The sequence below is a fragment of the Salvelinus namaycush genome, chromosome 10 (genome assembly GCF_016432855.1).
Source record: "Salvelinus namaycush isolate Seneca chromosome 10, SaNama_1.0, whole genome shotgun sequence".
NCBI lineage: Eukaryota > Metazoa > Chordata > Actinopteri > Salmoniformes > Salmonidae > Salvelinus > Salvelinus namaycush.
Genome location: NC_052316.1, coordinates 8,152,168 through 8,164,924, shown reverse-complemented (window position 1 = coordinate 8,164,924; position 12,757 = coordinate 8,152,168). Strand labels below are relative to the sequence as shown.

Below are 12,757 nucleotides of genomic sequence, written 5' to 3'. Positions count from 1 at the left end.
TATTCATGAAAGTTTTTATAAAGTTTTACCAAAGTCTCTTGATCTAAATGATGTTCACAGTTCGATGATATAGTTCTGACCTGTTGCCCTTATCTATGGTGTGATTTGTTCCATCATAAAAAGCCAAGCAGCTCCTTGCATGTCGATCTGTCCGGTCCGGAGCCTTGATATACTGTATGTCTATGCAATTGTCCTTTAAGAAACAAATGGGTTACTTCAGGATTAGCCAGCCCAGGTCAGGTCAAGACTAAGCCATTAAATCCTATTATTCAGAGCTTTTTTTCATGTTCTGACCGCCCACTGTTCCTGCCAAGACAAAGGATATGAGCTAAAGAGTCTGACCTGGTAGGGCAGTAGGGTGGGATGGACAGAGAGCGAATGAAGCCAGGGGGGGGGGACTATTTCCATGGGCTGAGCAGAGTAAAAGTGGAGTCTTCACAATGACGCTTCAGTAGCGTCAGGACCCATCCTCTATATGCCAGGGGTGTCAAACTCAATTCCCGGGAAAAGCTATTTGTCTACTGGTTGTTGTTATCACCTAGACCTAGACAACCAGGTAGTTCCTAACTTATCAATTCCTTAATTAATCAATTAACTACAAGGGAGGAGCGAAAGAAAAAAAACGCAGACACTCTGCCCTCCAGGAATTGAGTTAGATGCCAGCGCCACATGTAATAACACATGTCATACCATCACCTCACCAGAGACGGGTGGGGGACCCGAGGGGAAGGAGCATCTGGACTGGGACTGTTATGATGACAATTTACCAGCGGTCACGAGTCACGAGCGCAGTCAAATTCCACGTGGCCGTTTCTTCACGGTAACTAGGCTTCTGCAAGCTCTGATGCTGCTGATGGTCATTAGTAGCCTACCAAACTGCCGGGTACTCAGCACTCTATTGTCCCTCGAATCACTCTGACATCAATGCGAATCTATTCAAAAATCTAAATCAAACACTTCATATTTATTTCTTAACTTTCCTAATATTAAGCACATTGCTTCTCTTTACAACAGGAGTATAGCCTACCTGGCCGGCATGAAAATGAACCACGGGAAAAGCGTCCTCCATTCGCTATTTAAGTGCATAGATTACATATATTTTCCCCCCTGCTCCGTTTCAAGACGGTGCATGATAATGGTCTATTGTAAATCAAAACAAAATTCAAACATATATTATTTAGTATATGTAAAGAAAATATTAAATCAAGATTAGTCTGATGGGTGACAATATTAGCCTATCACTTGTGAATGATGTATTATCACTTGTGAATGATGCCCTGCTTGTGTGCCGTACGGTAAGAAACAGCTCATGCCTTTCTTTGAGGGACTTTTTCAAATCATAGTTGAACACCTCATGTAAGCCTAGCCCGTAGGCCTGTATGTTTTGAATAAGGTTTGTATCACAATTAAATTGGCCAAATAACGTCTTAAAATGAAGCACATTCATCCGCTTTCCAACTGGTGTAGAGCCTGACTGGCATACATAGGCGGTGAGTTTGGGGATGATAATTTTCACCATAAAAATGCACCTTTACAATAAAGCATTACATGCATAACCGCATTTGAGGTCACTTTTGAGAATGGTGTTCTCCCGCTAGTTGATAGCATTTTGGAACATTCGCGCTGATAGCCTTCTGCCTCGTGCACATTGCTGCGTTAATAATGTGAAGAAATAGCCTAACAGTTCATCAACATTTTAAGCTAAACGTTCTGATCTGTTGCATCAGCCTCATTGCTTTCAGCTGATTTTTTATGCTAGTGGTTGTATTAACTTGGGTTCTATCGCGTCCCACAACTATCCCAGACTATGTTTTAAATATTTTTTTCTCACAGAGAAGGACAATTAACCAATAGAATAGGACTTTTGTACTATAGAGGATAGTCGATTGACATAGGCTAATGCTTTTGTTGTCTGTTAGCCCTCCTCATCTTGTTGGCTGACGAAAAGTAAATGTGGACAGTTCTTCCAACATCTTCAATATGCACCCCGGAATTTGCAGTTGCTTCCCCAATGTTTGTCTTCACTTGTAGACTGTGAGAAGGACCTGATCACGTGACGGGCATTGGCTAATAAGAATTGAGATATCTGAGAGAGCCATGTGAGTGAGAGGTGAGAGGAGCACGCAGTCGGGAGAAGGGAATTATAATTATTATATTCAGCCACCGGCCGCAAAAGCCATGGATTTCTTTTTTGCGGGCATTACAGCCACACATAGGGGATGCCGCCGGGAAATTCAAGGAATTATCAAGTGAGACAGAGTGTGTGCAAACAAAGCAGAGTTCATGCTTTTCATATTTTCTTTTTCAAATGATCATTAGAGTCACATCATGCAGCCTTAGAATGTATTAAAAATCTAAACATATAGCCTAATGTTTGTATCACAGCTAAAGTTGCAGAAATAACTCTAAATTAAGTATATAGGAGGGCCTGTTTCTTTGTTAACTGCTCAACACTGAATAGCTGCACTCCCTCAACTCGTTTGGAGAAAATATCCTTTGTATTTTATCTGGCTATGTTCAATTGTATTCTTCATACTATAAAATAATGCCACGGAATTCTAAGCAAACGTTTTCTGCTAAATGAAGTAGTGTAGCCCACAGCCATATGTGTCACACCCTGAACTGTTTCACCTGTCTCGTGATTGCCTCTAACCCCCAACAGGTGTCTCCCATTACCTCATGTACTTATACCTGTGTTTTCTGTTTGTCTGTTGCCAGTTCGCCTACCAGCGTGTTCCCGTGTTTCCTGTGCTCTAGTTTGAGCTTTTTCTAGTCTTCCCAGTTCTGACCTTTCTGCCTGTCCTGACCCTGCCTGCAGTCCTGTACCTGCCTGACTCTGATTTGGATTACGACTCTTTGCCTGCCTTGACCTACCGATTGCCTGCACCTTGTACTGTAATAAACTCTGAGACTCTTACTATCCGCCTCCTGTGGGTGCATCTGGGTCTTAGCCTGAGCTTTGATAATATGGCATAGCCAGATCAGGACCTAACATAAGGACAATTCAGAGTGTGCAATTATGTTCTTCTGAAATAGACTACATTTTCTTCATATCATGTTTCTTTAGACCTGTCTAAAATAAATAATGGATTTATTGTAAAAGTGTAGGCTATATTACATGGATTTATAATACTTTTTAAAATGTAGATGGCTATGCATGGAAGGCTATGCATGGAAGCTAGGAGATGCTAAATGTGTTTATGTTAATTCCGGTAAATTACCGTGATACCGGCAGTTATTTGCTTGACAATCACCCAACTGACAAAATGTCAAGACCGCCACAACCCTAATCTGGACCCATCCTCTATGTGAGACCAGTGTTGCATGTAACACCAACCATGCCAGGACAGCCCCCTCTCACTTACAGACTGCAAATCTACTAAATCAAACAAGCTCTCTATCTCTTGACTGTGTCTGTGTATACTAAAGTGGATGATGGTGTGGCCTTTTGTTCCCCTTAGTCACATTTCCTCCTTCATTAAGAAGTTTATCATTAAACAGGGTTTGGTAGCCAAGAGCTGAGGATGACAACCTGATTGACCAGTGATACATTGTGACAAATCAGAAAAAACGGAGCCGAGAAGCCAACTTGACTTGAAGTAATTAAGGCGCTACCTGTTTGGACGGCTCAGATCAACAAGGCCAGCATGCCAGCATGCGATTGGCTGATGAGCTGACGGGAGGAGGTGGTAATTGAGGCTGTCAGTAAGCTGTCTATGTCAATCAGTCTGACACACACCTACCAGCAACTGACAAACACACACCCAGGTAAAGCTCTCTCCTCTGTCCCAATCCCTCTGAGACATCCTCTCTACAGCCACACAGTACAGCCACTGAGATAAGGTAAGACAAAGATACAACTTTAAAGATGTAAGAAGGACATAGCTAATATACAGTAGGACATAGCTAATATACAGTAGGACATAGCTAATATACAGTAGGACATAGCTAATATACAGTAGGACATAGCTAATATACATAGCTATTATACAGTACATCAAGTTGAAACTGAGGTCTGTCTTCAGTAATCAATGTAACCTGGCAATTACTTAATGTACAACTAACTGCTTTTTATGGACTCCACATCGACATTTGGAATTCATTAACAAGTGTGCAGTCCTTGAATGTTCTTTTGTTGACGTACCCTGGAGATTATAAGTTGTACGCGTTAGTAGGATTCCCCTGAAATATTGACAATGTATATTTGAAAAGGTTATACAATGATTAGATCTAACATCAGTAACAGCTACAGTATGTTGTCTTTGTAAAGTTGAGTCATCTTAAGGGGTAGACAATAGACCCTTAACTCATTTATTCAATTATGGCCGGTCTGGTCTGTTGTTTTCATGAAATGCCCAACTAAGGTCAGCAGACAGGAATCTGGGGTTGTGATGGTTCAATGATCTACGGATCTCTTAGAGTTAAGTCTGGTATACACTCCAATGGAATAAGTAAAGAGTGTGACAGCCTTGAGTGCGTTTCCCCAGGAAACATCCTTGAATGGTCACGACCTCATTGATATAGGGAGTCAAACAGGACTCGAAATAGGTCAGATTGGCTGATTAGCCACTGAGTCTAAAGTCAGCAAGAACATCCTTTCACCAATAGGATGAAGAGCTTCAGACATTACCTCCAGTGTTTTGCCACCACTACTGACTGACTTGAAACGCACCTATTTGAACATGGTGTATATCTGGGAATATCCTTATTGTCCGAGTCACAATAGACAAACCAATACGCCTTTCTTCTGGCAGATACACTGTAAGGGTGTTGACCCAGCTCTGTACCTGATGTTCCATTTGGACCAGTTCCTATGCAATCATCCTCATTGACCTGGATTGACTTAATTAAAAGGCCTTTTTAAATGTGCCTCGAGAGCATGGCATCTGTTTGTAGTGGACCGTGAAATATAGGCCTAATCCCTCTTACAAGGTCCTATCATCCAACCTGCTCCATCAAATCACATGTCTACCCATTTGTATAATGTTGAGTTGGGCTATTGCTGATGTGATGAATTTGTTGTGAACCTAATGTTGGTTTCGTGGAAGAATTGCATAATTCCCATAGGGCTGACAGAGTGTTACCGGAATAGCTGCACATCTATGATCTAAATGAAAGTAGTGATTATGACCACCTAGCTAGATTAAACACTCAGGGGTAGAAAACGCAATTTCTCTTAAGGTTTTTGTGGGTTTTGTGTTTGACCCTTTAATTGACACTCATTGTGTGGTCCTAATGTGCAGTCACATGGCTCCTCCCCCCATGTCTGATCGTAGCGTAGCCATTAAATCCACTGGATCAGTGGATTAGACGTTAGCATCTGAGCCTAAGGCCAGAGGAAGAACTACTCAGCTATAGGCCTCGCTAGCTGGTTAGCTTTCAAGCACTCTACGCAGATTGGCTCCTACGAGTGGAGTTAGCCAGGGCCTGACTTAATAATTTTGAAGGTTACAGAATAAATCTTGAGTGTGCTTCATTCCTTTTTGTTTGGTATATCTGTTCCTGGTTGTGGTAGTGGCAGGCTAGACAGTGGTGGGCTACTGAATAGCGAAAGGCTACGCCAGTCTTCGCTACTTTGCATAGAAGGTCACTATTGTCACACAACCGTGCACAGACTTCGACTACCCTATAAGCAGTCTTTGTACAAAGAGAGACAACAATCCATGCTTTGGTTTTGTTTACCTGGCTGGTGCCACCAAATACTAACTGAAGCATTTTTGTCCCAAAAAATGTCATGCCTAAATTATCCCAAAGTGTCTAAAACGGATTGCGTGGCTCCATTAAATTAGTTTAAGATTATTTGTGTAGCAAATGCATTGGTGAATGTAAAAAAAAAGATCTAAATGTACATAATTTGACAGTAGAAGAGGGTGTTTCACTGTATTTCCTCTCTCCCTCTCCAGTGTTATGGAAGGACCCAGGCCTGTTGTTCTGAGCGGCCCCTCGGGGGCAGGAAAGAGCACTCTTATGAAGATGCTGCTGAGGGACTACGAGGGAGTCTTTGGCTTCAGCGTGTCACGTACGTTTGTGCTTCACCCGCCATTTGACTCCTATCCCAATATCCTGCCTGGCCCTATCTGTCCTTACTGTCTCAGCCTTCTCTACCTCTAGGCCACGTTTGTCATAGGACTTTGGTCTGGTTTAGTGCATCCAATTTGTATCCAAGCAAATTGTTCATCATTGGACCTGGGGTGGGATATTTCTGTATACCATCCATGTCCAGTTTAGTTATGGTTGTGCTGATCCGTGTGACACAGGGATGTCCTTCATCTCCATTCTTCTTCCTGCTGGAAGACCACTGAAAACAAAAGAACCGGCATACAGTTAGGGTTCTCTGGCATGTCTTTGAATGCACATAAGGTTAAGGTTGTTGATGGCATTCTGTATGCCTGGATGTCGATGATGGATGTTGATTATTTATGCTCATTGAATGTGTCCAGATACAACAAGGAGCCCACGTCCAGGAGAGGTAGATGGCAAAGGTACAGTAACATTCTCTCACTCATAAACGCAGATCGTGTCAGTAAACCCATCTCAGTCATGTTAGTAATCCCAGATGGATATCAGTGATGCTCTCCAGGCTTTTAATCAAGCTGGTTTTGTAACTTCTGGTTTTCACTTCTGCTGGCTTCAGCAATTAACGGATTATTCTCCTCTCCGGTCTATTTGAAGATTACCACTTCTCAAACAGGGAGGCTATGCAGGAGGATATTGACGATGGGACATACATTGAGAATGCAGAGTTTTCAGGGAACCTGTATGGAACAAGGTAGAGTACATTTTGATAACTTTCTGTTGACATCAAAATGTCTTACAGTCAGAGTTGCAAAATTCCGGTGACTTCTCAGATTTTCCAGAAATCCCAGATGAAAGATGACTGAAATCAGGAGGGAATAGGCAGGAAATCCAGGAATCTTTATGTGTTTATTTTTTACCTGAGAATGTGGGGAATGATACTGCAGTTTTGGAACAGTATGCTAGTTCATTGGGTTTTAAATAAACAAGTACAGTAATTGTTCCACTAGTGACTAGAACCCACAAGTGATTCTACTGTCACGGGATTGAATAGATCACTTTAAAGGAGAAGTTCACTTTTTAACCAAATTGGTTTTGAGAAATGTAACCCCCAACCCACGATACACTTCCTCCTGTTCGTTTTGCAGTGCCTGGGCGTGGATACAGAAGCTAAAGAAACTTAAAACAAATACTCCCTATTAGAAACGGCAACGCTCTCAGTATGTTTTACCCATGAAATTGTGTCATTAAAAAATGTATCCGCAAATTTATATTACATTCTGTGTAACTCAAGACATACTTTTCCAAGTGCGCATGCACGGGCTACACAGAGAAGTATCATAGATGGAGGGGAAACCGCTCGAGTCACACAAAATGGAAACTAACGTTAAGGATAAAGTTCGGAATGACACCAATTTCATGTTTACATCATCTAAAGACCTGCATCACCATACTGAGAGTGTTGCAGTTTTTTTTTTAAGGATGTATTCGGGTGTTTTGGGAGCTTGTTTTACTCACGCCCTGGAACTGCAGAACAGGCATGAGGAACTGTATCGCTGGTTGGGGTAGGTTTCTCAAAACCAAGTGAAATCGCAATAAAACAGTCTGGACTCTTCTATAACATACCATTTACATCCAAAATACAGACTTGGTTAAAAGAAAAGGGAACTTCTCCTTTAAGAGCTGGTCCATTGTGATCCCTGGGACAGAATTAGCTTTATCCTCCATTGTACATATCCAGATAGCACAGGAGCCACCGTAGAGCTCGTGACCTGCAGTGTCATGTTTAATCTGTCCCTCCCCTGCTGAGGATAAGTCTTGACGCTAACGGAGAACCACTGGACCCTGCTTTTGGTGTTAGGATTAATGTCACTATCCTCTAGCCTAGTCATACTGGAGCATGTGAGGAATAGTCACTGGTGTGAGGTGTCACTCTTACGCTGTCCGTATTTATTGTTTAAAAGCCCCCATGTTGTAAGCCTACTGTGCATATCCAGGTGGAAAGATGCATATGTCCTTGTCTCTGCTGTTCAATGGAACTGTGAAACAATGAATGAACATTACTTATATCTTCTGTTTTCTACATAGCAAGTCTTCTGTAGACGAAGTGCGGGCCAATGGTCTCATCTGCATTCTGGATGTGGACATCCAGGGAGTGAGGAACATCAAGCAGACTGACCTGGACCCTATCTATGTCTCTATCCAGCCCCCCTCTATAGAGATCCTGGTAATGCCCAATTCAGAGTTCAGAGCCGCAATAGTCAGCATGGCCCATTATGAAACATTTAAGAACCTCATTTGATATACTCCTATTGAGGTGTAGACATATGTCACAATGGATTGCAGACTATCATGGCTGAGCGACTGTAAACTCTGCAACAAGTCCACAATCATACAACGCAAAGGGTACTACTGTGTATTTTGGTGTTCCTGAATGTTCTGTGCTTGGACCGCTATTATTGGATAAAAGTAGAGACTCGGCACTACAAAATGGTATATCATACACTGCAGATGAGGAAGAATGGGAACGTTATTCTGCTTTGAAATTTGATAAACTTGTAACCCCACTTTTGAGAAAATGTCCCTTGAATGTTTTGGTCCACCTACAATAGCGGAGAGCTCTTCTTTGTCTACACCTATTCAGCATCGTTCACACCCTCTTAAGCCTTAGCCCCACCCATCTCTTAACCAAAGATTTCAAGACTAAAAGTGGTGAAAGTAGTAGCCTACAATAAGTAAAAACTCCAGGTAAAAATACACTATCTATTCCTTGGTCTATATCCTAATCTGACTTTCTGTAACGATCGTCTTCGGGTGAAAGAGAGGAGGACCAAAATGCAGCGTGATGATAATCCATATTTTAATAGGCTACTTAAACAACGAACAAAAACAACAAACTGACAGAAAGAACCGAAGACGCTACAGTCCCGAACTAGTGAACACAGAACAGATGAACACACGAACAGGAACAATCACCCACAAAACACAATACAAAACAGGCTACCTAAATTTGGTTCCCAATCAGAGACAACGCAAAACACCTGCCTCTGATTGAGAACCATATCAGACCAAACACAGAAATAGACAAACCAGACATACAACATAGAATGCCCACACAGATCACACCCCGACCAACCAAAACATAAAACATACAAAGCAAACTATGGTCAGGGCGTGACACTTTCAGTGTCCAGATAAAAATATAATATATATATTTTTTTATTATTAGATTATGCTTACCCAGAAACTTGTCTAAATTGATGGGTCATGTGAAGGAAATGCTATACCCATCCCCCAGCCACATCTAGCTAAGTGGATGGGTCATTATTGTCTACACATGTACACATATTCATTAAATATAATAGATGGCTGTAATCTCCCCCAGACACACCTGGCTAACTTGATGGGTCATGTAATCATTCTCTTGCAAAGTGAAGTCTTTTGTTTCAACATGTAGGTAGTTAGCTAGCTAGCTAGCTAGCTAAACAATGAACCATATTCCCAACCCATAGCTACAGTACAAACAATTGGCATAGCTAGCTACCACCCATGATATGCTTGAGTATGAATTTGCAGGTAGCTAAAGCTAACCAACTAGTTTCAATGTTAGCTAGCTAGCTAACATTAGGCTATAACTAGTAATGCAAATATATTTCTGAGATACGAATAATATTACTACACATATCATACACGAGCCAGCAAGCTAACCTTCACGAGTACACTTTAACTTGCAAAGAAAACGACGTTCTGACCAAATTAGAAACATATAATATCTGAAAATGTAGCTAGACTCTTACCCGTATATATGGAGGAATGCTTCACAGAAGCGTGTATTTTCCATTTGGTTTGTAGCTAGTTATAGCTTGTTTGGCCCGTTATTGTGTCAAGTCACTCCGGTCAACCGTGTGCAGAAAGTAATGTCAGTCCATCACAACCTTTTCCCACTGATCTTTGTCAATAGCGTCTGCTAAATTCGGGGCAACAATGTTGTTGAGAGGAGTAGCCACACTTTTGCAGTTCTCTATGGCTAACATTGTCTTTCAAAAAAGCCAGGATGATCTACTACACATACTGAGCAGTTCATGTTATAGACAGAAGTGGGCTACATGGCAAACCAATCCGAACTCCTCTCTCAGCATGTCCAACCCATCCATTATCTGAACCAATCATGGCAAGTGGGAAGGTTCCTTCCTTTTTCATTGGCTAAACCAACTAGGCTTGTAATTGAAAATGTTTATTAGTATTTACAGATGTTTGCTATTAAAGCACATGAAAGTTCACATGTTCAAGAAGGCATTTCTGCCCAAAAACGCCTTTTGATTTAACTTCTTATGGCTGCAAGCCCTAAGTCGGGCTCAATATGACAACAGCCAGTCCAAGTGCAGGGCGCCAAATTCAAAAGATATTTTTTAGAAATATTTAACTTTCACACATTAACAAGTCCAATACAGCAAATGAAAGATAAACATCTTGTGAATCCAGCCAACATGTCCGATTTTTAAATGTTTTACAGCGAAAACACCACATATTTATGTTAGCTCACCACCAAATACAAAAAAGCACAGACATTTTTCACAGCACAGGTAGCTTGCACAAAACCAACCAAACTAACCAAGAAACAACTTCATCAGATGACAGTCTTATAACATGTTATACAATAAATCTATGTTTTGTTCGAAAAATGTGCATATTTGAGGTATAAATCATAGTTTTACATTGCAGCTACCATCACAAATAGCACCGAAGCAGCCAGAGTAATTACAGAGACCAACGTGAAATACCTAAATACTCATCATAAAACATTTATGAAAAATACATGGTGTACAGCAAATGAAAGACAAACATCTTGTGAATCCAGCCAATATTTCAGATTTTTTAAGTGTTTTACAGCGAAAACACAATATAGCATTATATTAGCTTACCACAATAGCCAAAAACACAACCCATTTATCAGCAGCAAAAGTTAGCGATCGTAAAAAAACAGCAAAAGATATATAATTTTTCACTAACCTTGATAAGCTTCATCAGATGACAGTCCTATAACATCAGGTTATACAATACACTTATGTTTTGTTCGAAAATGTGTATATTTAGAGCTGAAATCCGTGGTTATACATTGTGAAAACGTAGCAACTTTTTTCCAGAATCTCCGGATATATTTCTGACACTCACCTATTCTGACCAAATAACTCATAATAAACTTTACTAAAAAATACATGTTGTACAGCAAATGATAGATACACTAGTTCTTAATGCAATCGCCGTGTTAGAATTCTAAAAATAACTTTAGTACGACATACAGCTTACGTTATAGCGAGACAGCGCCCCAAATCTGGGCGGAAAATAATACTAAACATTTTCGACAGAAATACGAAATAACATCATAAATGGGTCCTACTTTTGATGAGCTTCTATCAGAATCTTGTACAAGGGGTCCTTTGTCCAGAATAATAGTTGTTTGGATCTAGAATGTCCTCTTCGTCTGTTGAATTAGCAACCAAAACTGGCCAAGTGGCGCGAAGCTGTCCATCGTCACCAAACGCAGAGAACGGAACACGCCAAAACTCCCGAAAAAATTTCAATAATCTGATAAAACTAGATTGAAAAAACATACTTTACGATGATATTATCACATTTATCAAATAAAATCAAAGCCGGAGATATTAGCCGTCTATAACGAAAGCTTTTCAGAAGCCAATGCTGATGTCCTTCCCGCGCCTTCCTGAACAAAGGAAATTGGGGTCATGTCATTCCAAGACCTCTCTTTTGACCTCAGATAAAGCTAGACTCCCCATTTCACCTCTCACTGCCTATTGACATCTAGTGGAAGGCGTATGAAGTGCATGTATACTAATAGATTTCAAGCAAATGAATAGGGAGGCCCTGGAACAGATCCTCGATTTCAGATTTTTCACTTTCTGACAGGAAGTTTGCTGCAAAATGAGTTCTGTTTTACTCACAGATATAATTCAAACGGTTTTAGAAACTTGAGTGTTTTCTATCCAATAGTAATAATAATATGCATATTGTACGAGCAAGAATAGAGTACGAGGCCGTTTAAATTGAAAATAGCGCCCTCTATCCTTAACAGGTAAAAAAAAACAACAACATTGAAATGCCTCTTCTGCAAAGTAGTGACGTGCGTCATCTTGAAACGGGTCACATATGCTAGCCCTTGGAAATGTCATCCTTGAGCTAGTGACATGAGTCTCTTGAAATGTATGAATGTACTCTTGAAATGTAGATATTGTAATAGCTTTAGGGGCAATTGATGTGTACAGGAAAAGCGTCTGAGGGACAGAAATACGGAGACAGAGGAGAGTCTGCAGAAGCGTCTGGAGGCAGCACGGGTTGACATGGAGCTCAGTAGGTCCCCCTTACTGTCCCATATAGACATAGTTGTACTGCAAATCTTTGGAAAATATGGATGGAACCAATAATAATCCATGCTATGCCTTATTTTATCACTTTCCTATTTTAGGCAACGAGCCTGGAGTGTTTGACATGCTTATTGTCAATGATGACTTAGAGGAGGCTTATGAGAAGTTGCAAAGTGTTCTTATTGAGGTGAGATTGAAGAGAGGATAATTGTCTGCATGTAGAATAGGGACAAAGTAGAATTCTCAAAATTTGAGTCAGTCGGTAGTGGTCTCATACATTTTCTCACACGTTTGTCTCTGCAGGAAATTACTAAAGTTCAGTCAACCAAGAAAGAAAGATGCAATTCGTAAGAATCATTTTG

The 12,757-nt window shown here is 40.8% G+C and overlaps 1 protein-coding gene across 1 annotated transcript; it reads left to right on the top strand.

Annotated features, from left to right (window-relative positions):
- Nucleotides 1-5,907: 5,907 nt before the first annotated feature.
- On the top strand, nucleotides 5,908-12,746 carry LOC120055139 (guanylate kinase-like). Its single transcript, XM_039003064.1, has 7 exons — nucleotides 5,908-6,019; nucleotides 6,441-6,482; nucleotides 6,673-6,769; nucleotides 8,104-8,242; nucleotides 12,297-12,381; nucleotides 12,497-12,582; nucleotides 12,699-12,746. The coding sequence occupies exons 1-7, from the start codon at nucleotides 5,908-5,910 to the stop codon at nucleotides 12,744-12,746; spliced, it is 609 nt and encodes a 202-aa protein (XP_038858992.1).
- The last annotated feature ends 11 nt before the right edge of the window (nucleotides 12,747-12,757 follow it).

What these genes read in the sequence shown, in the direction of transcription:
- LOC120055139 (XM_039003064.1), top strand. Translation starts at nt 5,908, where the DNA reads ATGGAAGGACCCAGGCCTGTTGTTCTGAGCGGCCCCTCGGGGGCAGGA. An exon ending in AGGAGAGGTAGATGGCAAAG is followed by an intron (nt 6,483 to 6,672) that starts GTACAGTAACAT and finishes GTCTATTTGAAG; the next exon opens with ATTACCACTTCTCAAACAGG. An exon ending in CCCCCTCTATAGAGATCCTG is followed by an intron (nt 8,243 to 12,296) that starts GTAATGCCCAAT and finishes TGATGTGTACAG; the next exon opens with GAAAAGCGTCTGAGGGACAG.